Source organism: Loxodonta africana, chromosome 16 (genome assembly GCF_030014295.1).
Source record: "Loxodonta africana isolate mLoxAfr1 chromosome 16, mLoxAfr1.hap2, whole genome shotgun sequence".
NCBI lineage: Eukaryota > Metazoa > Chordata > Mammalia > Proboscidea > Elephantidae > Loxodonta > Loxodonta africana.
The window spans coordinates 66,104,572-66,127,993 of record NC_087357.1 but is presented as its reverse complement, the minus strand read 5'-3'; the positions used below and the strand labels follow the sequence as shown (position 1 = coordinate 66,127,993).

The window sequence follows — 23,422 nt, the reverse complement described above, 5'->3', positions numbered from 1 at the left end:
TATGGCTGCTAACCAAAAAGTCGGCAGTTCAAATCCACCAGGTGCTCCTTGGAAACCATATGGGGCTGTTCTACTCTGTCCTATAGAGTCACTATTAGTTGGAATCAACTTGACGGCAACGGGTTTAACATGATCACAACTGCTCTGCCCAGTTTGGGAAATCACGAGTAGGGTCTAAGCACAGAGGGAAAATATTCCTAAGAAACACTCCTCAATAGCCAATAGCTAGTCATATTAGGGTTAGTCATATTCGGTACTGAATATATGTACAGTATTCTAAATTTGCACATGTTCCCATCTTTCCCTTTCCCTACAGTGATAGCTAGATTTGATTTTTTTCCCTAAAACTTAATTTTTCTCTTTGTTCTTGACAAAGGAATAATTCCAATTTGCTTTTCTATATTCATCAAATCACTGAATACATACTAATGAATTAAAATGGAAATAATCATTTTACCTGGCTCTGCCATGGACCGAGGTTCTGAAAGGAAAAAAAAAAAATTAGAGGATTCTGAGCATCTATTTTACTGAGAGGCTATATATTGATCAGAAGCTTCTTATAGAGCTTTATAGTCTGGCATACTCAGGAGAGATTTGATAAGGTTCATCTGTAATTGTTAAGTAAAATGATCTAAGCAACAGGGACAGGATGGGTACCACAGTATGGCAACAAGAGAGCTGCTAAAGCAATGATATTGTCACACGTGGGGACACACTTGAGTTCCACTTGGGGTATGTAAACCTTAGGTGGGGAAAGCTTACTGTGCTAGCTGGGATTCAGATACAACTGGCTTTTATTAGTACTCAATCAGCCTTACCTGAAAAAGGGTTTGTGAAACTAATGGACCACAGCTACCACAGCCTCCACCAGACTGAGTCCAACACAACTAAACTGTGCCCGGCTACCAGCACTGACTGCTCTGACAGAGATCACCACAGAGGGTCCCAGACAGAGCTGGAGAAAAATGTAGAAAAAATTCTAGCTCACGAAAAAGGACCAAACTTACTGGTCTGACAGAGACTGGAGAAACCCCGAGAGTAATGGCCCCCCAGACACACTTTCAAGAGTACCGAAGTCACTCTCCAGCCAACAATTAGACAGGCCCATAAAACAAACAATTAGACAGGCCCATAAAACAAACAATAACAAATGTAGCTCAACCATGTATATGGGACTAAATGGGCACACCAGCCCAGAGACAAGGACGAGACAGCAGGAGGGGACAGGAAATCTGGACGAATGGAAATGGCGAACCCAAGGCTGAGAAGGGGAGAGTGTTGACACATCATGGGGTTGACAACTAATGTCACAAAACAATATGTGTATTAATTGTTTAATGAGAAACTAATTTGGTCTGTAAACACGTAAATCACAATAACCAGACAAACACGGGCTTGTGAGGATAGAGAGGCCATTCCTGGCTTCAGGTTTTTCCGTCCTAATATAATGTAAAATATACCTTCTCCTTTGAGGTTTCTAACATCCTGAGCCTCAAGATAGGTTCCTTGAGAGCAGGTTCTTTATCTTAAAATTCTTTGGTATTCCTGAACGTGCCCAGCACAGTACTGACTTCAGATGTTTGATTAATGTTTATTGAATTGCAGGCACTCAATAAGTATTTGTTGAACTTAGATACAAAGTACACTGATAAATCTGTTGAAGTTTTTTTTTTCTTCTCAGTTTAAATGGTTTTCAGAGTATATTATTGTTGCTGCTACCGCTGCTAAAGCCCGATAGTAGTTCTGATTCACATATTAATCCAAGTACTACTATTTTGTGATAGGCAGAAACTAACAAAGCAGCAAATAAATTTCAACTTATTTTTATGGCAGAGATGGGTCAAGGTGAAAGCACTGCATAAAATATACATGACAAGAAATAAAAAATTAACCACTTGAATATATAAATAATTCTTTATAAGTGAATAAGAAAAAGAACAAAAATCAAATATAAAAATGAGCAAAGGATATGAACAGGCAATTTCAAATAAAGAAATACAAAGACCTAGTAAAATATGAAAAAAAGTTCCATCCCACACCTAATTAATGAAAACCGAGTGCTGTTGAGTCAATTCCAACTCACAGCGACCCTGTAGGGCAGAGTAGAACTGCCCCATAGGACTTCCAAGGAGTGACTGGTAGATTTGAACTGCTGACCTTTTAGTTAGCAGCTAAATGCTTAACCACTGCGCCACTAGGGAAAGGAAAATTAAAACATGTGGTCCCAATTTTGGCCTATAAAATTGGTGAAGGTTAAAATAAAGAAAAGGGTTAAGACCCATTGTTGGTGAAGGTGTGAGGCAAAAGCTATTTATGGGAATAAATTGCTGGCTATAGTACAACACAGCTAGGACAACATGTGTCCCAGTTTAACTGGGACAGACATAGTTTATGCATGGCATCCCTGAATAATTATTAATATCATCCTCTTTCACTCTAAAAAGTGTCCCAGTTTGGATGATCAATTGGTGATCATCCTAAATATAGCTCAAACTTCGGGATGGCATTTTGGAATATATTAAAAACATAAACAATGTGAATTTACATTAGCAATGTCAGTCCTAGAAATGTATTCCAAGCCTATAACTACAGATATTCACAAAAATGTGTTCTGTGAACATGCATTGACACACAGCTTCTAATAAATAGTAAAAACTTGTGTACAATCTAAATGTTCAACATTAGATTAAACAAACATGAAATGGAATGTTACTGATTTATTTTAAAAAGTAGGAAAGATCTATATTAATTAACATGGAAAGATGTTCATAAAATGCTGAGTGAAAAAAAGAATTTACCAAGGAGAGTATGATTTTATTTTAAAAACATATGGGTGGAAAAATTCTGGTAGAATTTACACCGAAATATGAACACTATTTGTGAGTTTGGGGGAGCATGATTATGGTCATTTTTATTTTATTCTTTTTGATCATTTGCATTTTTTAGTTAGTTGTTAAATAGTGTTAAGAGTAAATGTATAAAGTAAATTGATAAGAACAAATTATCAAAAATTCAGGAACTATTAATGGTGATAGTTGAACAACATGATGAACATAATATTGTCACTGAATTGTACGTGCCAAGATTGCAGAAATAGCAAATGTTTTGTTACATATATAATTATCACAATGAAAAAAAGAGAATAAATTATCAGAAAAATCAGTTTAGAACATCAACTTACTTTTCTGTAAAATCCTAAAATCTGGGGAATCTTCTATCAAGGTCCCTTCTCTATACCACTCAACTTTAGGAGAAGGTGCTCCTTTTACTCTGCATTCAAAGACAACCAGCTGACCCTCAGAGGCCGATAAATTTTGTAGCATCTGTTAATGAGAAGAATATTGTGAGAACCAAAATGTACACATTCTTGGAATCTATTTCCAGTGCTGAATTAGAAAAAAAAGACAACAATATTTGAATTTTCTCCAAGCCCTCCACATCTCCAGCAGCTTCAATTCTGTGGACGTACATGGAGTCTATGCATTTTTGAAGACTGAATCACCTGGGCCCACAAAGAGCTTTTTCCTTATTATCTTTTTCCTTGGCCTTTCTGCTTCAGTGCCAGGTAAGCCTATCGTTGTTAGTTGCCTGAGAGTCATCCTATACCTTTGTATAACAGATGAAATGTTGCCTAGTCCTGTGCCATCTTCGTGATCGTTGGCATGTTTTGAGTTGTGACTGTTTTATCAATCCATATGATTTGGTTTCCCTCATTTTTGCATTATGAGGGTTTGCAAAACTACTACTTTTTAGTAAAGGATCTCTGCTCTTGAGTGGCCGAGTGGAGTTTGGTTCCCAGAAATAACAATAATAATAGTAATAAATCTGCAGTGAGTATCGACTGGGTATATTCAGCTTGGGAGTAATGTATTATCCCACAAAAGCTTATGGCTGTCCCCAGCGTGGAACAAAGCCCCTGAGTGGTGCAGTTAATACACTCAGCTGCACACCAAAAGGTTGGAAGTTCGAGTCCACCCAGAGGCACCTTATAAGAAAGGCATGGTGATCTACTTCTGAAAAAGCAGTCATTGAAAACCCTATGGAGCTGCAGTCCTACTCTGACACACATGGAGTCGCTAGGAGTCGGAATCGACTCTAGGCAACTGTTTTTTTTTTTTTGCTTGTTTGTTTTTTAATCATGTGGAGGTGCTCTGTGGCCCAAACAACTGACTGTCTTCCTGGCTTTGCCTTGTTTACACTGTGCTCTCCTGGAAATTGGTGTTTGGCAGTTTTGTTTTCTTTATGGGGTCTTTGTGGCACAGCTTTTCTGATTTGTTGAGAGGGAAATAATGACAATCCTTATAAAATTATAGTCACATGTAAAATCTTACGTAGTTGTAAGGTATGTTGTAATTTTGTGGAGGAATCATTAAATGCTTTTCCACACTTTTGTGAAGAAAGGTTTTCAAGAAACACCTTGAGTTGTAAAATATTAGTGTATTCTACGATAGACTCTACAGGAGGATGGAACTCGCATTTTCCTTCCACAAGTATTCTTACATCCATCATGATTTGGGAGCTAAAAGGCATACATTCATTTCTATAGTTGGTACTTCATTTGGTGGTGAAATAAATGTGTCCTTGCCACCTATGTGGGCATAGTTTTGTATTTAATTTTGGCCCAAAGACTGTAAACATGGAAAGGTTATGATTAAGCTTCCTCCACAAATTCTAGAAGTACCAAATGCTGCAAAGCTTTCTATTATTTCAATTTTGGGACCTGCATTTAGGAAATACTGGCTCTTCCTTCTGAGGAAATACTGGCTTTTGTCAGTATTTCCTTATATAAATATCTTATAAATATTTCGTGATTGTTTACAAGTCTTATCTGAATAACTTACACTATTTTATGCATGACTCCCATGATAATTATGGCATCTGCTTAAGGAATATAAAACCAAACAAGCCCAAGCCCATTGCCGTGGAGTTGATTCCCATGCATAGTGAGCCTATAAGACAGTAAAACTGTCCCACAAGGTTTCCCAGGCTGTAAATCTTTATGGAAGCAGACTGCCACAGATGGTCACATCTTTCTCCCACAGAGCCTCTGGTGGGCTCGAACCGCCGAGGTTTTTTGGCTAGTAGCCAAGCACTTTAACCACTGCACCACCAGGGCTCCTTTCCCTAAGCAATATAAGGGTTAGGATAACCATGTGGCTTTAGCTATAAAAATCCCTTGCCGTGGAGTCGATTCCGACTCAGCGACCCTACAGGACAGAGCAGAACTGTCCCATGAGGTTTCCAAGGAGCGGCTGGTGGATTCGAACGGCCGACCTTTTGATTAGCAGCCGTTCTTCACCACCTCCGAAGTGTGTGTAAGTTGGTATTGTGACGGCCAGGGGGCGCTGCAGTTCAACGTTAATGTTTTATTCCCTTGGTGTTCCCAAACGTGTTGAAGTAGTTCAGGATGGGATTAATGAAGAATGGTTTCTGAATTAACAAACAGCTTTTGACTGAAGGATTCCTGGTGGCGCAGTGGTTAAGAGCTCGGTTGCTAACCAGAAGGTCGGCAGCTTGAATCCACCAGCGGCTCCTTGGAAACCATATGCGGCAGTTCTACTCTGTCCTATAGGGTCGCTGTCAGTCAGAATCGACTAGACGGCAACAGGTGTTTGACTGAAAAATCTGTTTCTTCCTTGTCCACGCAAAATAACATCTGGTGACATAGACGTAATGCTCTTAACAAAAAATAAAACAAAACAAACCAACTATTACTGTCCAATCGATTCTGTCTGATAGCGACCCTACAGGACAGAGTAGAACTGCCCCACAGGCTGTAAATCTTTACAGACATCTTTCTTCTGTGGAGTGGCTGCTGGGTTCCAACCACTAACCTTTACAATTAGCAGTCCAGGGCTTAACCACTGTGACCACCAGGTCTTCTTTAACAAAAACAAGAGTGTCAATCCAATCTTGGCTACTGCTAGAAAGTTAGGGCATACGGCCTCCACCCTGACATCTGAGCAAATTCTGGGCTAAAATGCCAAATGGAGGCCTATTAAAAACTTCAGTGGAAGCCAGAGAGCTCTCTGGGATTCATATAGAATGAGATTTTCATTCCTTCTTGAGGCAAACGTTAGAAAACAAAACCAAAAAATGGGTGGCAGGAAATGATTGCATAAATGAAATATGGTACGTTTATAAAACGGATATAAGAAGAATGGAGTCAACCTATATATTCTGACATGGGTTGCAGTTCAGTTCAGCTCATATGAGCCAGTTTTCAATCTGCAGCTGTTACACCAAAGGTCTGCTTGCAAAAGGACCTCCTTGAGAGACCATTTGTTCACAATTTAGACCAGCATTGTTATTGTGTGCCATCAAGTCATAGCAGCCTTTTAGGAGAGTAGAACTGCCCCATAGGGTTTCCAAGGCTGTAAATCTTTATGGACTGCCACATCTTTCTCCTGAGGAGAGGTTGGTAGGTTCAAACCACCGACCTTCCAGTTAGCAGCTAAGCACTTAACCACTATGCCACCAGGATCCTTAGACCAACCTTAGTTAGTTGTCATTATTTGACACTGAAGGCCAAGAGCTATATTCTATTTGAGTGTCCAGCCAAGATACTGAGATGCTACAGTGTATGAAATAGGCCCTCTAAGTATCTGTGTTGTGAGATGGGAGCTCATTCTAGTTGTGGCACATCAAAACTCAGGAAAGTAGGGCCAAGGGTCATCTTACAAGCCACTTCAAAAAGTTGTTGAAAGTCATATTTTTGGAAAATTTAGAATAATAATTGTTATTGCTGAAAATGTTGCTTTTCTACAAAGCTGGAAGGGAAAGAACTGGCTCACATTGCTGTACATCAAGGTCCAAACCAGTCACACTATTACAATATGGTGTAGATAATGCCATGTTTAACTGCAGTAGGTCTTACATTGTTACTAATGGCATGATTTGTACAGATGTGAGTTGATCACATTCATCTTGGCTTTAATGAAGACAGATAAAATAGATGAAACAATCCACAACTAGCAAAGATTAAATTAGCCTTTACTAGAAATTATGGATCTGGACGGAAGTGACTATAACCGAAGGTATACACCCTCCTGAGGTAAACAGTACCCAAGGTGTACATCTGTTTTGTACATCACCAGACTGAGCATTCTTTGTAGGATGACTTGAAAAGACTCTCAGTAGCCCAAAGCAATGAAAACAATAATTGTTCCTTAGTGGAAATGGAAGTTATTTACCACAGAATAAATATCACCAACTGCGTGCTTTGTAAGCACTGTGCCAGGTGTAGAGATTTGAGTTGAAAGGACACAGTTCCTACTTAGTAGATCTAGACTCAGAAATATAATGTAAACATCCTTGAGAAAGGGTGCCTCCCTTGTTGGTTAAAAGATGTCAGCTTCAAGGTTCATATCGTCATTTTACTCTTTTTTTTGTCCAGTAACCTTGAAGGATGCTGCAAGTAAATGCATGTAATGCTTTAGGCTAGAGTGTTTTTTTTTTTTAAACTAGTTTTTACTGATAAAAACTGTTTGATTTAAGGTTTGTTTGCCCCTTGCTTGTCCGGGGTACCCAGTGCACCAGTTGAGTCAGGAAAGTCTCTGGAATTGTTGGCTTGGGAAGAGGGGTCTACGTAATCTTCAGAAATCTAGATCCGGCCATTAACTCAGTTATTTCAGGGTTTCCTGCCTCTGCTATTACATAATGAACTTGCTCTTCTTCACATTCTCGCTTCCCCTGCCCCCTTGCGCTCTTCAAATTACTGCTGAAGCAGCTGGAGCCAGGGCTGCTGCAGCCTTGACGGCTGCCAAAGCAGCTGCTGCTGGTGTGGAAACAGCGACAGGAGTAAGATTCTAATTTGATCATCTACCTCTCTTCACATTCGAGAAGTGTGAGCCCTGTTTTCCCCACTCACTGTGTGAAGGATGGAGGATAGTCTCTCTCTGTCCACAGTTAAACAGTGTTAAGAAACATAGATATTGCCTATGAGTAGAGCAGTGAGCTAGCATATGGAATCCTGTGGTCTTTTCTCAAACTCTGCTGCTGGTTTTCATTTTCAATCTCGACTATCCCCTCTAAAAAGGAGGCAAAACAAGTTAAATAAAATAGTGCTTATAGAAAACTCTACTCTCTAATTGTTGCTAAAAAAGAATACAAAAATAAAATACAATGGCTTCTTATTATTGGTAAAGAAATGCTTTGTTGGACAGTATAGAAAAGTGAGCCATAGGGGTTGGAACACCAGAAGTCCCCAAAGAAGTAAATAGAGCAGGAGTAACCCAAACAAACATATACGAATGATCGGTTATTATGGCTCATAGCCATGTGACTACCATGATCAGTGGGTCTGACTCAGAAATTTTCTAACGACACTGGTAGTGACTATGACCTCAGTCTTGTCCTGTGACGGAAACTAACGCAGGCACACCCTTGCTGATAAGTCCCTCTGGAATTTGAGCCACTGCCTATCCTACTGCCCATTTATGAAGGCAAAGTACACATCCAAAGGGCTGAGGAAACCTCATCAGAGTTTGGGTCTTCGTACTAAGGACTGTCTTCCCACCATGGATCTAATACTTTCATAAATTTTATCTACCAAACAACATATGCTAATTTATATATATATATATTTCCCATTTATATTTATCAGAGCATACCTATCTGCTAATCAGAGCATCTAACTGGAGGTAATCAGAGTCACCACACAAAAGCAGCTGAACCTGGTGTTCTAATCAGCCCATGAAAATGAAATGTAAGGGATAAATGGATAAGTCCTGTTGGAATTTCTGAAATCATACAAGAGCTTAGGACCTATTGCTACTTTTATGAATGGCTACGTAGATATAACAGATAGTAATGGAAAAGAACAGTCCCTGCCTTCAAGGTGCTTGGGAGAGATAGAAAGTAAACAGCTTTATTATTGTCGTAAATATTGTACCCGAGGTATGCATCAGGTGGCACAGGTGCAGGGAAAATGTGGCCCCTATGAAGACTCAAAATTGAGTGGAGGTAAGGGTGCCTCTCTGTTGCCTGCCTAGACAGATGGTGGTGAGGAAGGGAAGGGTGGAGGAGACTTTAGCCCAGACTGGGTATAAGTTATTCTGTGGTTTATTTGCCTCGAAAAGTCAACACTGTCTCTAAGGTGTGACAAACGGGCAGGACAAATTAAATTAAGTGTGCTGGTGTCTGGGCCACTTAAACCATTGTTTTAACGATAGGTGACTTAATGGTGAAAATAAAAGACAATAAGAGGTATCTCTATCAGCTACACACACAAACACACACAGGTCCAGCTTTTGAAAATAGCAAGGCTGAAAGCTAAAATGCGGGTCAGGTTATAAGAAATGAACCTGAAAAATGGGAAGGATCTTGTTTTGCATGTTTGCCTAACTGATATGGACATGTTTGCCTAACTCACTGTAGGCTCCATGCTTGATTTTGGGGAAACCATCTGGATGAGCTGATACTGCAGAATTTCCCTGAAATGGAGGCTTCTATGGATGCTGTGGATTTGGTTTTTCCTTTAAGGATCAGCACTCTTGGAAAACAAACACCGTTTGTGCAGCTTTGCTTTCAACCTTAGGGTTTCTCAACCTTAGCTCTATTGATGTTTTGGGCTGGATAGTTCTTTGTTGTGGGGGGCACTGTACCCTATGCATTGTATAACATTTAGCAGCATCCCTGGCTTCTAGCTACTAAATGCCAGTAGAGCAACCCCCAATTTGTGACAACCAAAAATGTCTTCAGACATTGCCAAATGTCGGGGGGTGGGGGTGGGCAGGGGAGCAAAATGAACTCTGATCGAGAACCACTGCTCTAAACCAAAACATATCTCAAGAGAAGGTTAAAAACTTATTGAATCTAAATTTGCTGTCCATATAAACAATAAATGGTAAACCCAGTCATAGATTCCACCTCCATTTGGTCTTCATAATACCAAAAAATCTAATGCAACTCAATTTTTCACCTTTCAATTTATTGTCTTGGGCAACATGTAAACAGAGTCTATGTTATGTAAGGGAATGAATAATGAGCTGAGAATTGGGGGAAATTGTTTCTACTCCTGACTCTGCCATTAACTACAACTTTTGAAGGGAGCCCTGGTGGTGCAGTGGTTAAGCAACTGGTTGGCGGTTCAAACTCACCAGCCGATCCTTGGGAGAAAGATGTGGCAGACCGCTCTGTAAAAACTTACAGCCTTGAAACACGATGAGGCAGTTCTACTCTGTCCTGTAAGGCCCCTATAAGTGGGAATCAACTCGATCATAGAGGTTTGGTTTTTTTGCTTTGGTGACTTTGATTAAGAGATTAAGATCTCTTAATCTCTCTGACGCTTCCTTGATTTTTTTTCGTTTGTAAATGAAGGAGTCTGACTAAAATTTCCAGTTCTAAATACAGAGACTGTGAGACTCAGATTATGTTGCCACCACAATGGTTAATACCACGGAACAGAAAAAGAAAGCTCTTTGTCCTGGAGTTAGGTTTTCCATTAAGCCCCCTGAGCGCATTTAACTCTGTCTCCTGGTGCACCAAAGACATGTATGTGCAACCCACTTCTTTTGAAAGTCTAGACACCCCACCAGAGTAGTAAGTGGCTAGAAATTTATCACCTGATGTTGAGGTGTGGCTGTTGTGTTTAACAACAATACTATGACCATAGAGATCAATGTGGTGAGGGGGGAAGGTACTTCTCTCATTACAAACAAATGTTGCTAGAAATCTGGGACTTGAAGCGATATTGTAACAACTACCAAAAAAAACCCAAAGCCGAAAAAGAAAAAAATACCAAAACCTACGCTGCACTTATGAGAGTCCCAAATCCTGAGATAGAATTAGTAAATCTTGGCTCCTGCACTCCTACAGCTTTGTTTGAATGCTGGAGTGTGTTTAAAGCCATGACAGAAATATTTTGATTACCTTTGTAAACACAGGAGCTGCAATGATAGGTTTTCCATCCAATCCTTGCAAATAGTTGGTAGGGCTCTGACACTGTTAGAAGGGAACCAACAAGAGTCATTAAGATGATTAGACAGACGGACACACAGATAAATAGAGAGACAGACATACAGATAGATAGAGACAATGAATTTATAGAATTTGATATATGAAATTAACTTCAGACAAAAAAAATGAAATATCCTAAGTCTATGACTCACAGACTTCAAATTTAGGTCATGGTGACTGTAAAATATATGCCTTCCATCCCCCCTGTACATAAAGATCTATGTAATTAGTCCTGAAGGTCTTCCACAGAACCCCTGGGGCTCCACAGGTCACAGCTTGAAAACCACTGGATTAGAATAAAATTTTACCCTTCTGCATTATTAAAAGGTCTAGATAAGTAATTCTGTTTAAATTTTTTAAAAAAGGTTGTAGATCAATATATTTAAATATGTTTACTTATCAATCAATAATATATTGCAAAGACAATATCAATATATTTAGATAGCATGATTTCATGTTTTAAAGTATATGCATACATACATAGTCTTACACATGCAGAGAAAATGCCTGGAAGTGTGTGCTGGAAACTGTTACTAGGAGGTGCCTCCAAGGAGTGGGGGCCCAAGAGTAGAACCTTTACTAAGTTTTTACTTAATATACTTCTGTACTTTCTGAACGTTTTTACAATAAGCATGTATTATTGTTATGATCAATTTGAAGGATGAAAACTTTAATATGCACAGTTGCTCCACCTTAGAAAGTAGAATTCTTTGCAGCTCCATAAAGCTGAGTTTCATGGTGTGGAGTGTTTCTCCTGGGCCAGTGTGTGAGATGGCAGCTTATAGTACATGTGATTAGTGCCCTTCATAAAGCTGGAATGTCAGAGATACTCGTTTGCAAGAGTTTAGTTTCCTGTGAAATTTGCCTACGAAGCTGGGGGGATATGTTCCCAAAGCAAGAGGAACCACTGGCTTTAGACATGAGAAGTACACAGTGATTATTGTGGTCATGGAAGTGTGTTGCCCAACATCATTATGAAGTTACAACAAATGAAGATTATTTTTCAGGAAGTGGCATGATCATGTCACATAGATGGTTGTGGTCATAGCATCTGCCTGTCACTGTCCATGGCACTTGGTTTCACTTAGATTCTCATACCTGCTGGATGGTTGACACACGGGGCTGGGCCACCAAAGGCTGGGCTGGTGGTGCCACAGGAGGAATGGCTGCAGAGGTTGTAGGAGGGGGTGACAGCTCATTTGGCTTCTGGATTCTGAGAAATTATTAAAATATAGATTATAAAACAGACCTATTCTTGCGACAATTCTTTCAGCAGATCTACGAAACGCCATCCCTGCATACATTTGGATGTAATAAAAACCTTTACTCAACGATATTCCACAAACAGTTACTGGGGGCTTCTTTGCTACACACTTTGTTAGACAGTGATGAATAAGATGAATGAGGCATTGTTATGGATTGAATGTGTTGCCCAAAAATATGTGTTGCAAATCCTAACCCCTATACCTGTGGTTGGAGCCCTGGTGGAGCAGTGATTAAGAGTCCGGCTGCTAACTAAAAGGTCAGCAGTTCAAATCCACCAGGTGCTCCTTGGAAACCCTATGGGGCAGTTCTACTCTGTCCTATAGGGTCGCTATGAGTTGGACTTAACGGCAATGGGTTATACCTGTGGTTATAATCCCACTTAGGAATGGGTTTTCTTTGTTATGTTAAAGAGGCAGTACTAGTGTAGGGTGTGTCTTAAATCAATCTCGGTTGAGATAAAAAAGAGCAGATTAATCAAGCAAGCACAAATGAAGGGGAAGATGTATGCCACATGATTACCAAGGAACCTAGGAATAGAAGCTGAAAAGAGACAAGGATCTTCTCCCAGAGCGGACATAGACAGCCTTCCCCTAGAGCAGGTGCCCTGAATTCGGACTTCTAACCTCCTAAACTGTGAGAAAATAAATTTCTGTTTGTTAAAGCCACCCACTTGTGGTATGTTTGTTATAGCAGCACTAGATGACTAAGACAGACACCATTCCTATCCCTGAGTTAGTTGTTCTCAGAGTAGCCGGGGAGCCAAATATATTAACAACTAATTGACATTCAAGACAAGGATGTGCAGAAGATAATTTTTGAGATTTATTTTGTTGATGCCCTCAGTATCTTTTCCAGGTCAGGAAAATGATAGGATTAGAATGATCCTTTAGAAAATAACTGGCTGTATTTTGGTTGCTGTAAGGAGAGAAAAATTCTGGAGTAGACAGGAAGACTGCTAAGGAGGTGAATGGCATAAAACAGGCAGGAGAGAATAAAGGCCTGAGCCGAAGCCGTGAAAAAGACAAGAGGGCAAGTGTTTACACTGGTCATGAATTTTCATTTCTGCACAAAAGCTTAAACCACTCTAAGATAAATACATGCACAAGATTTTACAGATTAAGACATGGCTTCTGCCCTTAAGGAGTTTACCTGCCATAGAAGAGAACAGAGCATGCAACACAGTTAACAAGGCTTCAGTCAGTCTTGTAATATTGCAGTTGTTTCAGGTAATCTCAAGGAATGGCCACTGTGTCTGCTTCCAGTTTCCATGCCTTCCATCCACAGCTTTCTCTGTCTGAGATGCCCTTTCCCCCCTTGTTTTGGGGTGTCCACCTACTAGTCTTTTAAGACTCAGCTCAGAGACACCAACTCTATGAAGCCTTTCCTGATCTCGCTCTTCACTCATCAAGCAATAAATACTCCTTTGTGCTAAGTTCTGTATACCCCATACACGGTTATATCATGGAATCTACTACACTATATTATTCTTAATGGCTATATGTGTGTTACACATCTTTTTTTTTTTTTTTTAACTTGGTATATATTTCTTTCTACTAGACAATGAATCACTTGTAGGCAAGAAACATCTGATTTTTCTTTGTATCTGTTGTAGCTAGTATAGTGCCTGGTATAGAGTAGGCGCTCAGCTAATGTTTGTAGAAATGAATGAATGGATGGATGCGACTTTGTTTAGTATTCAGTGCAATTGTTTAATATAAAGAGGACATTAGCTCCAGAAAGGCTATGACTTGCCCAGATCATTATATATATATATATATATATATATATACACACACACACACACATACATTAAACCAAACCCATTGCCATGGAGTCAATTCTGACTCATAGTGACTCTATAGGATAGACAGAACTGCCCCATAGGGCTTCCAAGGAGTGGCTGGTGGATTCAAACTATTAACCTTTTGGTTAGCAGCCGATCTCTTAACCACTGTGCCAACAGTGCTCTCTCTCTATATGTATATATAACCTAGAGGTTGTCAGTTCAGAAGAAACTGCAGAACCATGGAAGAAAGGCCTGGCAATGTGCTTCCAAGGAAGCCTTATGGAGCAGTTCTTCTCTAACACATGGAGTCACCATGAGTTGATATATATAATTAATTTAAGATCACCAGATACTGTGTTCTTGAATTTTTTAAACCGCTGGGTTTTTTTTTTTTTTACTCTGTAGATGTAAGTATTATGACATTTCATAGGTGATACCTCATTTAAAAATATTGGGAATATTAAAAAATATCTGCTAGGAAGGAAGTATTCTCCAAATCTACTCAAACTTTTCTTTTGAGTTCATACCCTGCAGCCACCCTCTTGTGCAGATTTCAAGTTCTAATAGCCACTTAGTAGCTTTCTCGGGATCTGAGGATGCTAAAAAAGAGGTTTGTTGTCTATTAGATAGAAAATTAGAATTACCGATTCATCTCTTCTTTGTTAGGGTCCCCTTCTGAGTCAGAAGAAGAAACCCCTGGAGAAATAAAAACAAGACATGAAATTTTTAAGATGATAATTTCTTAAACTGGTTCCCAGGCATTTGAAGATTTATAGAGTCTTAGACCTAGAAATGAACTCAGTGATTCCCTACTCTAATACCCATTTTCACAGATAATGAAACAGACTCTAAGAAATTGACTATTTAGTCACAATTGGCTTTGGGTCACATGGCTCTTTAGTGACAGAGTTCAAATTTACTGGTTCGACTTCCAAGTATTCTTGTATGTAAAACACCTGCTGATGCCTTTGGACTAACAGAGGACATCTTTACAGACATTTTCTGGTGGCCGCAGATCCTCTTGGCCTATACAGACTGAACAAAAGAAGGGATTAAGTTGGATTCCAAGTACTGTAGATGTAGGTGGATGCTCTTCCGTCCAGCCCTAATATTAACAAGTTGCACTTCATCTTGGCAATGGGGGTGACTGAAGCACTGTTGCCACAGAGGAAAAAAAAAAAAAATTAGCAATCCAATCTCAGTGCTGTTAGTAAAGCTTTGAACCTGGATTTAATTCTCAAGATAGTGAATTCCAGGAAGATATAACAGAGCTAAATTTGGAAGTATTTATTGTACTCCAAAAATTTGAGGATTAAAAACATACCAACATGCTTCTATTTATGCATTTATTCAATCAATGTTTACTGAATACCCACTATGTGCTTCGTACCATGTATTGGAGGTACAAAGAAGAATGAGATAGTCCTGGCTCTACAATCTCGTTGGTAAATAGGCATGTACACTATAGCAACACAATGTTAATAACAAGGTATTATCAGTGATAAAGGTGCTAAAGATGCTCTCAAAAAACTCAGAGGATGAGATAAAAAGGAACAAAAATTAGATGGACATGTAAGGAACATAAATTGATTTCTTCCCTCTAAGTAGTTAAATGAATTTGGTGCCTGTGTAAATGCCTTTTCAAGGTTCGCAACTGGTCTTGCTTCCACCTTTGACTCCCTGCAGTATATACATACATATATTTTTTCTTTCTTTATTGTGCTTTAGATGAAGGTTTACAGAGCAAATTAGTTTCTCATTAAACTATTAATACACATATTGTTTTATGACATTGGTTACCAACCCTACAATGAATGGATCAACATTCTCCCCTTCTTGACCTTGGGTTCCCTATTACCAGGTTTCCTATCTCCTCCTGCCTTCTAGTCCTTGCCCCTGGGTTGGTGTGCCCATTTAGTCTTGGTGTTTTACGGGTCTGTCTAATCTTTGGCTGAAGGGTGAACCTCAGGGAGTGACTTCAGTACTGAGTTAAAAGTGTGTCCGGGGGCCCTGAAGTATATTCTTAACCATCAGCCAGAGTGATCCTGTTAGAAACTAAGTCAGATCATGTCATGGCTCTGCTCAGAATTCCCCAGAGCTTCCTGTCTCCCTGAGCCTAAAAGCTGAAGTCCTTGTAATGACCTACAAGCAACCTATATGATCTACTTACCTGCCTTCCTCCCACCCTGATCTTGAACTTCTAACATCATCTCCTGTTATTTACTTCCTGACTCCCTCCACTCCAGCCACACTGGTTTATCTCTGTACCTTAAGCACACTCCCATCCCACTGCTCTTATTTGTTTCTCTGCCTAGAGTGTTTTTCCTGCAAAAAGCCTTGTGGCTCACTCCCTCACTTCCTCTAGGTCTTCATTCAAATGTCACCTATTCAGTAAGGCCTTTCCTGGCCACCCGACCTAAAATTGCAACACATATGTATACATACTCACATATATATGCAGTCACATATACGCACACCAGTCATGCACATGCACACACATACACAAAGTCATGTATGCACATACTCCAGCGCACACACACACACACACAGAAGCACACACATTCACATATACACAGTCCCACATGCACAATCACACACATACTGTCACACACATCCCATATACACACTTCATATCCATTTTCCTTCTACAGTGCTTATAAATACCCATCATATTATATATTTATCTATATTTTACTTAGAAATATTTTTACTTATGTCATTTGCATCCTGTCTTTCCATTTACTATGTAAATTCCATAAGTCCATAGCCTAGGGGCTGTTGTCTGTTTGGTTCACTGGTGTATCTCCAATGGCTAAACAAGTATGTGGCCTAGTAGGCCCCCAATAAAGATTTACTATAATTCTATGTCTTACTAGTCATTGCCGTGCTCAAAGAGTTTCTTGTTTACCTTCTATATAAATCTCAGCAGAAGTTGAATCTGTCCCATAGATGTTAGAAGCAAAGCAGGAATAGCGTCCCGTGTCCTCTTCAAAGGCTTCAGCAATGGTCAGTGAGTGCAGATTTCCTGCCTGGACGATTTGAATGTCTGGGGAATTTTCGAGCTCCTTACCTTCACAGTACCACCTGTAAGGAAGAGAATATGGCTGTTGGGCATGACCAAAAATGTGAGAATTAATAATACAGATGGCTCCAAATGTTCCCTTTGAAGAAAACTCTGGCAAACTTAATCTGCAATCAGAACGTTAAACAATAGGTTATTATGGTATTATTCGAGTGTAACAATAAGAAGAGTTGGCAGTATTCAAACCACACTGACAATTTATTCAGGAAGTTATAAAGTGGCTCCTATTAAGAATGATATAACTGAGAGAAGATGGGTGGGGAAGCAAATACAACTAACCAGGAAGAACAGGGTCTTTCATGGGAAACTTTGCTTCTCAAATGACATACAGGTCTCTACAATATGTATTAAGTAAGCACTACTTTAGTTTATTTGGAGAGAATCTAAGCAATATTAAAGGGTTGTGAAGCAGAGTACATTTATTTCCTACTACTAAATTGCATCTGACCTAGTTAAGTGAAAATTAATTTGTTCTGTTACTTGAGTCATGGAATAAGGAGGACGGGTCATACTGTTCCAGAAGTGGCCCCACTCTGGCAAATAACCTAAGTTAAATGTGTCCCTATAGGTTATGGTATTTTATTTTAATTCCATATACTTGAAGCTAGAAATTTTTATTACAACATAGATTTTTTTTAGCCAAAAGATTACACTAAACAATGCATAAAATAATGTTTAAAATGCAGAAATCCATAATAAAAGAAATGCATATTAAAGCTACATGGAAATGCCATTTCTCACCTTAAAGACTGGCAAAAGTCTAAAAGTTTGACCCTACTCATACACTGCTAGTGGGAATTTAAAATAGTACAACCCCTATGAAAGGAATCTGGTAATATCTGCCAAAGTTACAGTTGCATTTATCCTTTGATTTAGCAATCTCATTTCTGGGACTCTATCCTACAGATATAACTGAATACATAAAAAATGACAAACGCACAAGATTACTCATTGTTTCATTGTTTGAAATAATAAAAGATTAGAAAAAATCCAAGTGCCCATCATGAAGGGACTGATGAAATAAACTATGATACAGCCACACGATAAAACACTATGCAGAACTAAAAAGAGAATGAGAAAGATTGCATGCACTGATGTGAGAAGAACCCCAAGAAACATAGCTAAATTTTAAACAGCAAGGCACAGAATAGTGCATATAGGCTATCTTAGTTATCCAGTGCTGCTATAACAGAAATGCCATAAGTGGATGGCTTTAACAAATAGAAATTTATTCTTTCACAGTTTAGGAGGCTAGAAGTCCAAATTCAGGGTTCCAGCTCCAGGAGAAGCCTTTTTCTGGGTCAGCTCTAGGGAAAGGTCCCTGTCATCAATCTTCCCCTGGTCTAGGAGCTTCTCAGCACAGGGACCCTGGGACTAAAGGATGTGTTTTGCTCCTGGCTCTTTTGTGGTAGTAATGAGGTCCCTCTCCTGTCTATTCACTTATTTCTTTTATATCTCAAAACAGATTGACTCAAGATACAACCTAATCCTGTAGATTGTGTCCTGCCTCGTTAACATAACTGCCTCATTAACATCATAGAAGTTAGGATTTACAACACACAGGAAAATTACATCAGATCACAAAAGGGAGGACGACCACACAATACTGGGAATCACTGCCTAGCCAAGTTGACACATATTTTTTGGGGACATTATTCAACCCATGGCATAGGGTGCTAGCTTTCATGGCAAGAAATAAGAGAATATATTCAAGTTGCTTGCATCTGCATGAAGAAAACTAGAAAATAAATGACAAACTAATGCAACTGTATCTATTAGAGGTGAGCAAAGTAAGATGGATAAAGACAGGATAGAAATGAGATATCTCCACATACCCCTTTTTATATTGTTTTCATTTTTTGAAATAATTATTATTAATGTCATGAGAAAAAGTAATTAAATGGGGAGGTATAACCACTATTCAATTTCAAAAATTGAGGAGTCCTGGCAGATGCTATTTTTACTATAATTTCAGATCTAATTGCTCAGTGGTTTAACCACCCACCCCCACCGTTTAGAAAGCAAGATTCTAAAGCACATTTAAGAAAACCCACTCACCTATTCAACTACTTCCTAACAGTCAAGCTGTTCTCTACTCTTCCATAAATATGTCATGTTCACGCCCACATCCAAGTCTCTGCTCATATTTTCCTCTCTATCTGAGATTCTCCCCCTCTGCCTTTCAGCCGCTGCAAGTGTAACTCATCCATCAAAGTTTGGCTCAGATTCACCTCATCCAAAAGCTGCCTTTTACCACCAATTCTCAAGGATTGTTATATTTTCTAACTTCACTTTTTTTTTTTAAACTCGTACAACATCATGCAGGACTTGATTATACAGTTTTGTATTATTCTCTATTTTGAAAATTTACCTTGTCTCACCAACTAGACTAAATTCTTTGAAGGTAGGGACTGCTCCTAAAATACTCTTGTAGCATCCACAGTGTCTGGTACAGCTCTCCGTATACTCTCTCCCTTAGCCATCTTATCTTACCCCAAACTTATCTCAGATTTTATACTATCGCTTCTATTTGGGATAACATTCAAATCTACACTTGTAGCCCTGACTTCTGGACTCCATCTTCCATCACTCCTTCCTTCACTCACTGTGTTCCAATCACATTGGTCTTCTTTCTATTCTGTGGATACATTAAGCTTTTCCCCAACTTAGGGTCTTTGTACTTCCTGAAATCTTACGTCCAGATCTTTACCAAGACAGATCTTTCTCATCAGTCATGCCTTTGCTCAAATGTCACTTTCCCTGACCCTCTTCCTAATGTAGCCCCCTTCCCCTTAATTACTCTATCCTATACTCTGCTTTATTATCTTATTATTATTATCATTTTCTTATAACTATCTGAGATCATCTTATGTATTTGCTTACTTTGCTACTGTTTGTTTCCTACACTGGATTGTAAAGTCTATGAGAGGACCTTGTCAGTCTTATTCACCCCAATAATCCTAGAACCTAAATTAGTGTCCATGGCACATGGTAGATACTCAGCAAATACGTTTAATGGATTTATTGAAAGACTGAATAATGGAAAAGTCTAATAGTTAATATTTTGTAAGTATTTGCTATTAAACAAACAAACCCGTTGCCATTAAGTCAGCTCTGACTCATAGCGACCCTACAGGACAGAGTAGAACTGCCCCGTAGGGTCTCCAAGGAGTGCCTGGTGGATTCAAACTGCCGATCTTTTGGTTAGCAGCCAAGTTCTCAACCACTATGCCACCAGGTTTCCATTTGTTATTTGCTTCATCAAATTCTATGCCAGTCATTAATTTCTGTTTGATGGCAGAAATATGTGTACCTGCCAGATGGGTTCAGAAAGCTCCCAAAGCATAAATCTCAACAAGACACCTATAGGCCTGTATGAACAAACTCCCAAAGCTGTGTAGTTCCAAATACAAATACTAGGCTTCCAGTTAAACACGGCATATTGAGCACCTACGTTTATCTTTACTTACTTCTTGAAATGATCCCTAAAATGAGAATAAAGGAATTTTTCCAAGGCATAAAACTATAAAGATGAAAAGAATAGGAGAGGAGATAACAGCATATGTGAGACCTCAAAATTTTTTTGTAAAATGGAAGGCCGGTTGAGGAGGAAGGAGAGCTGAGAAATCTGAGAACCAAATGCTTACTTGGGGATGTCAGTGAGAGGAGTGGCCAGTCTGCGCAGAACCCCCAGGAAGGTTCGGGTTTTGGAGACACACAGTTGCTAATGACAGGGGAGAAGACTCTGAGCTTATAACAGGGGAAATGGTTAAAAGTTTGGAAAATGAGACTTTAGACCTCTCACGTCAGGTCGTGTCCCCTCTTCTGAGCAGTCAGGGGATGTCCCAGGATGAAGGCTGAGTTGCAGGCGGAGCGAGTAACTGCTCCACCTCAGAACAGGAGGAAGTATGGTTTAACAGGGGATTTCTCCAGGGGAAAACGAGTGGACCTGGTTGATTCCCTGAGGTGTCTAACTGTGTGGAACAGGATATCCAGGAGAAGTTTAACAAATTTATTGGAGAATTAAGACAAACTTCAAATTTGTATTAGGACCACAAAAGTAAGCACATGAAAAAACAAGACAGTGATTAACACCAGAGAGGAAAAAGTTGTAGGAGAAAACATATTCATTTTACCCTACTAGGCTCGGCAATGAACAATATGTGGCACAGTGGTTAAGAACTCGGCTGTTAACCAAAAGGTCAGCCACTCAACCTCTCCTTGGGAACATTTTGGAGTAGGTCTACTTTGTTTTATAGGGTCGCTATGAGTCAGAATCAAGTCAACAGCACCTAACAACAACAATAGGCTCAGCAGTGAACAATATTTGTGTAGTAGTAATAAGTTTGTTGTTGTTGGTAGGTGCCGTTGAGTCGATTTTGACTCATAGTGACCTCAGGTGACAAGAGTAGAACTGCCCCATGGGGTTTTCTAGGCTATAATCTTTACGGAAGCAGATCGCCAGGTCTTTCACGAAGCCGTTGGCTGGATTTGAACCACCAACCTTTGGGTTAGCAGCCGAGCACTTAACCGTTGTGCCACCAGATCTCCTTAGTAATAAGGTAAACATTAAATATTCTTTTAGGCAACAAGTGTGATATGATTACATTGAGAGGTTGAAGGAAGGGAAAATGGGGGTGCTGAATTAGCATACCCTGTTGCTGTCGAGTCAATTCCAACTCACAGCAACTCTATAGGACAGAATAGAACTGCCACATAGGGTTTTTCGGTTAGCAGCCATAGGTCTTAACCACTATGCCACGAGGGCTCCTGGTTTAGTCGTGTCATGGATTGAATTGTGTCCCCCAAAAGTATGTGCATCAATTTGGCTAGGCCATGATTCCCAGTATTGTATGATTGTCCACCATTTTGTCATCCGACGTAGTTTTCCTATGTTTGTAAATTCTATCTATACGATGTTAATGAGGTAGGATAGGCAGCAGTTATTTTAATGAAGCAGGACTCAATCTATAAGATTGGATTGTGTCTTGAGCATCTCTCTTTTGAGATATAAAAGACAGAAGTGAGCAGAGAGACAGGCAGACCTCATACCACCAAGAAACAAGAGCCAGGAGAAGAGCGCATCCTTTGGACTGGGGTCCCTGTGCTGAGAAGCTCCTAGTTCAGAGGAAGACTGATGACAAGGACCTTCCTCCAGAGCCAACAGAGAAAGCCTTCCCCTAGAACTCATGCCTTGAATTGGACTTCCAGCCTCCTGGACTGTGAGAGAATAAACTTCTGTTTGTTAAAGCCATCCACTTGTGGTATTTCTGTTATAGCAGCACTAGATGACTAAGACAGTGTGGGTGCTAAAGCCCTATCTTCCAGAACAGGAAGTTAATAGAAAATAGCTAACATCAACATACCCAGAAAAAGTAGTATCAACATGTTACAGAGGTTTTCAAAATGCAGTTCACTTTCCAAGAACACAGAACTATTTTCATATAATACTAAGATATTATTTGTCTTTTCAATGTGTTGACAATTACACTGATGGTGCAAAAGTTATGCTGGGTAAAATTACTGGCGTTTTAATAGCACGAATCAAGACACCAACACAAAACTGACTAGTGGCCATTGTGTTCTTCACCACCACACTCACAGTTCAAAAAATGCCAGTTCCACTTAAGAATGCCCTCATTGAAGCAGTGAAAATCATTAATTTTATTAAGTCTCAACCTGGAGTCCTCGTCTTTGAATTATTCTGCGTGGGGAAATGCGAAGTAGCATAAAGTATTTCAGCTGCATCCATATGTACTTGTGTGATTGTTTCAGTTGGGAGTTAAACTAGCAGCTTAGTTCATGATGTTTTAACTCGTAAGAACGACTGCTGAAGAAACTCTGGTTATTCAGTCTTGGGTATTCAGCATTTTGTCAAAAATGAAGGAACGAAGCCTGTCACTTCCAGTAAAAATAACTGACGGTATTTATTGCCGATGAAAAAGTTTGAGCTTTCAAAGGAAAATTAGAATTTTGGAAAACTTACTTTTCCTCACAGTGGATTTAGGGCTTCCCAAGACTTAAAGACTTTTTGACAAAATCAGTGATGACATTAAGAAATGTGATTTTTGACATTATGTAATAAAATGTGTCACTATTTGGAAGCTCTTCATTACTCATTTTCAAAATGACCAATGTGTGATGCTATCCACTCAAAGTTCAAGACAGACCAATGAATTTTAATATAACAGAGTACTAAAATTCATTGATACGGTTTCAGATTTCATATTGCAACTAACCTTTAAGCAACTACTGCTAGTTGAATTTTAATGTGGTATTTAATCAAACAAAACAGCCTCCTATTTCCAACTACATATTTGTGTGAGGCC

General features: G+C 39.4%; 1 protein-coding gene across 2 annotated transcripts in view; it reads right to left on the bottom strand.

Moving 5' to 3' along the window:
* MYPN (myopalladin) overlaps positions 1–23,422 on the bottom strand; it is a 97,268-nt gene that overhangs the window by 56,752 nt on the left and 17,094 nt on the right. For both annotated transcript variants that reach the window (XM_023546990.2, XM_010589166.3), the window contains exons 2-7: positions 16,920–17,095; positions 14,656–14,707; positions 12,058–12,172; positions 10,873–10,944; positions 3,182–3,323; positions 458–481 (exon numbers count right to left, since the gene is read on the bottom strand). In XM_023546990.2, the coding sequence (XP_023402758.2) occupies positions 458–481; positions 3,182–3,323; positions 10,873–10,944; positions 12,058–12,172; positions 14,656–14,707; positions 16,920–17,095 (581 nt within the window). The remainder of the gene's footprint in view (positions 1–457; positions 482–3,181; positions 3,324–10,872; positions 10,945–12,057; positions 12,173–14,655; positions 14,708–16,919; positions 17,096–23,422) is intronic.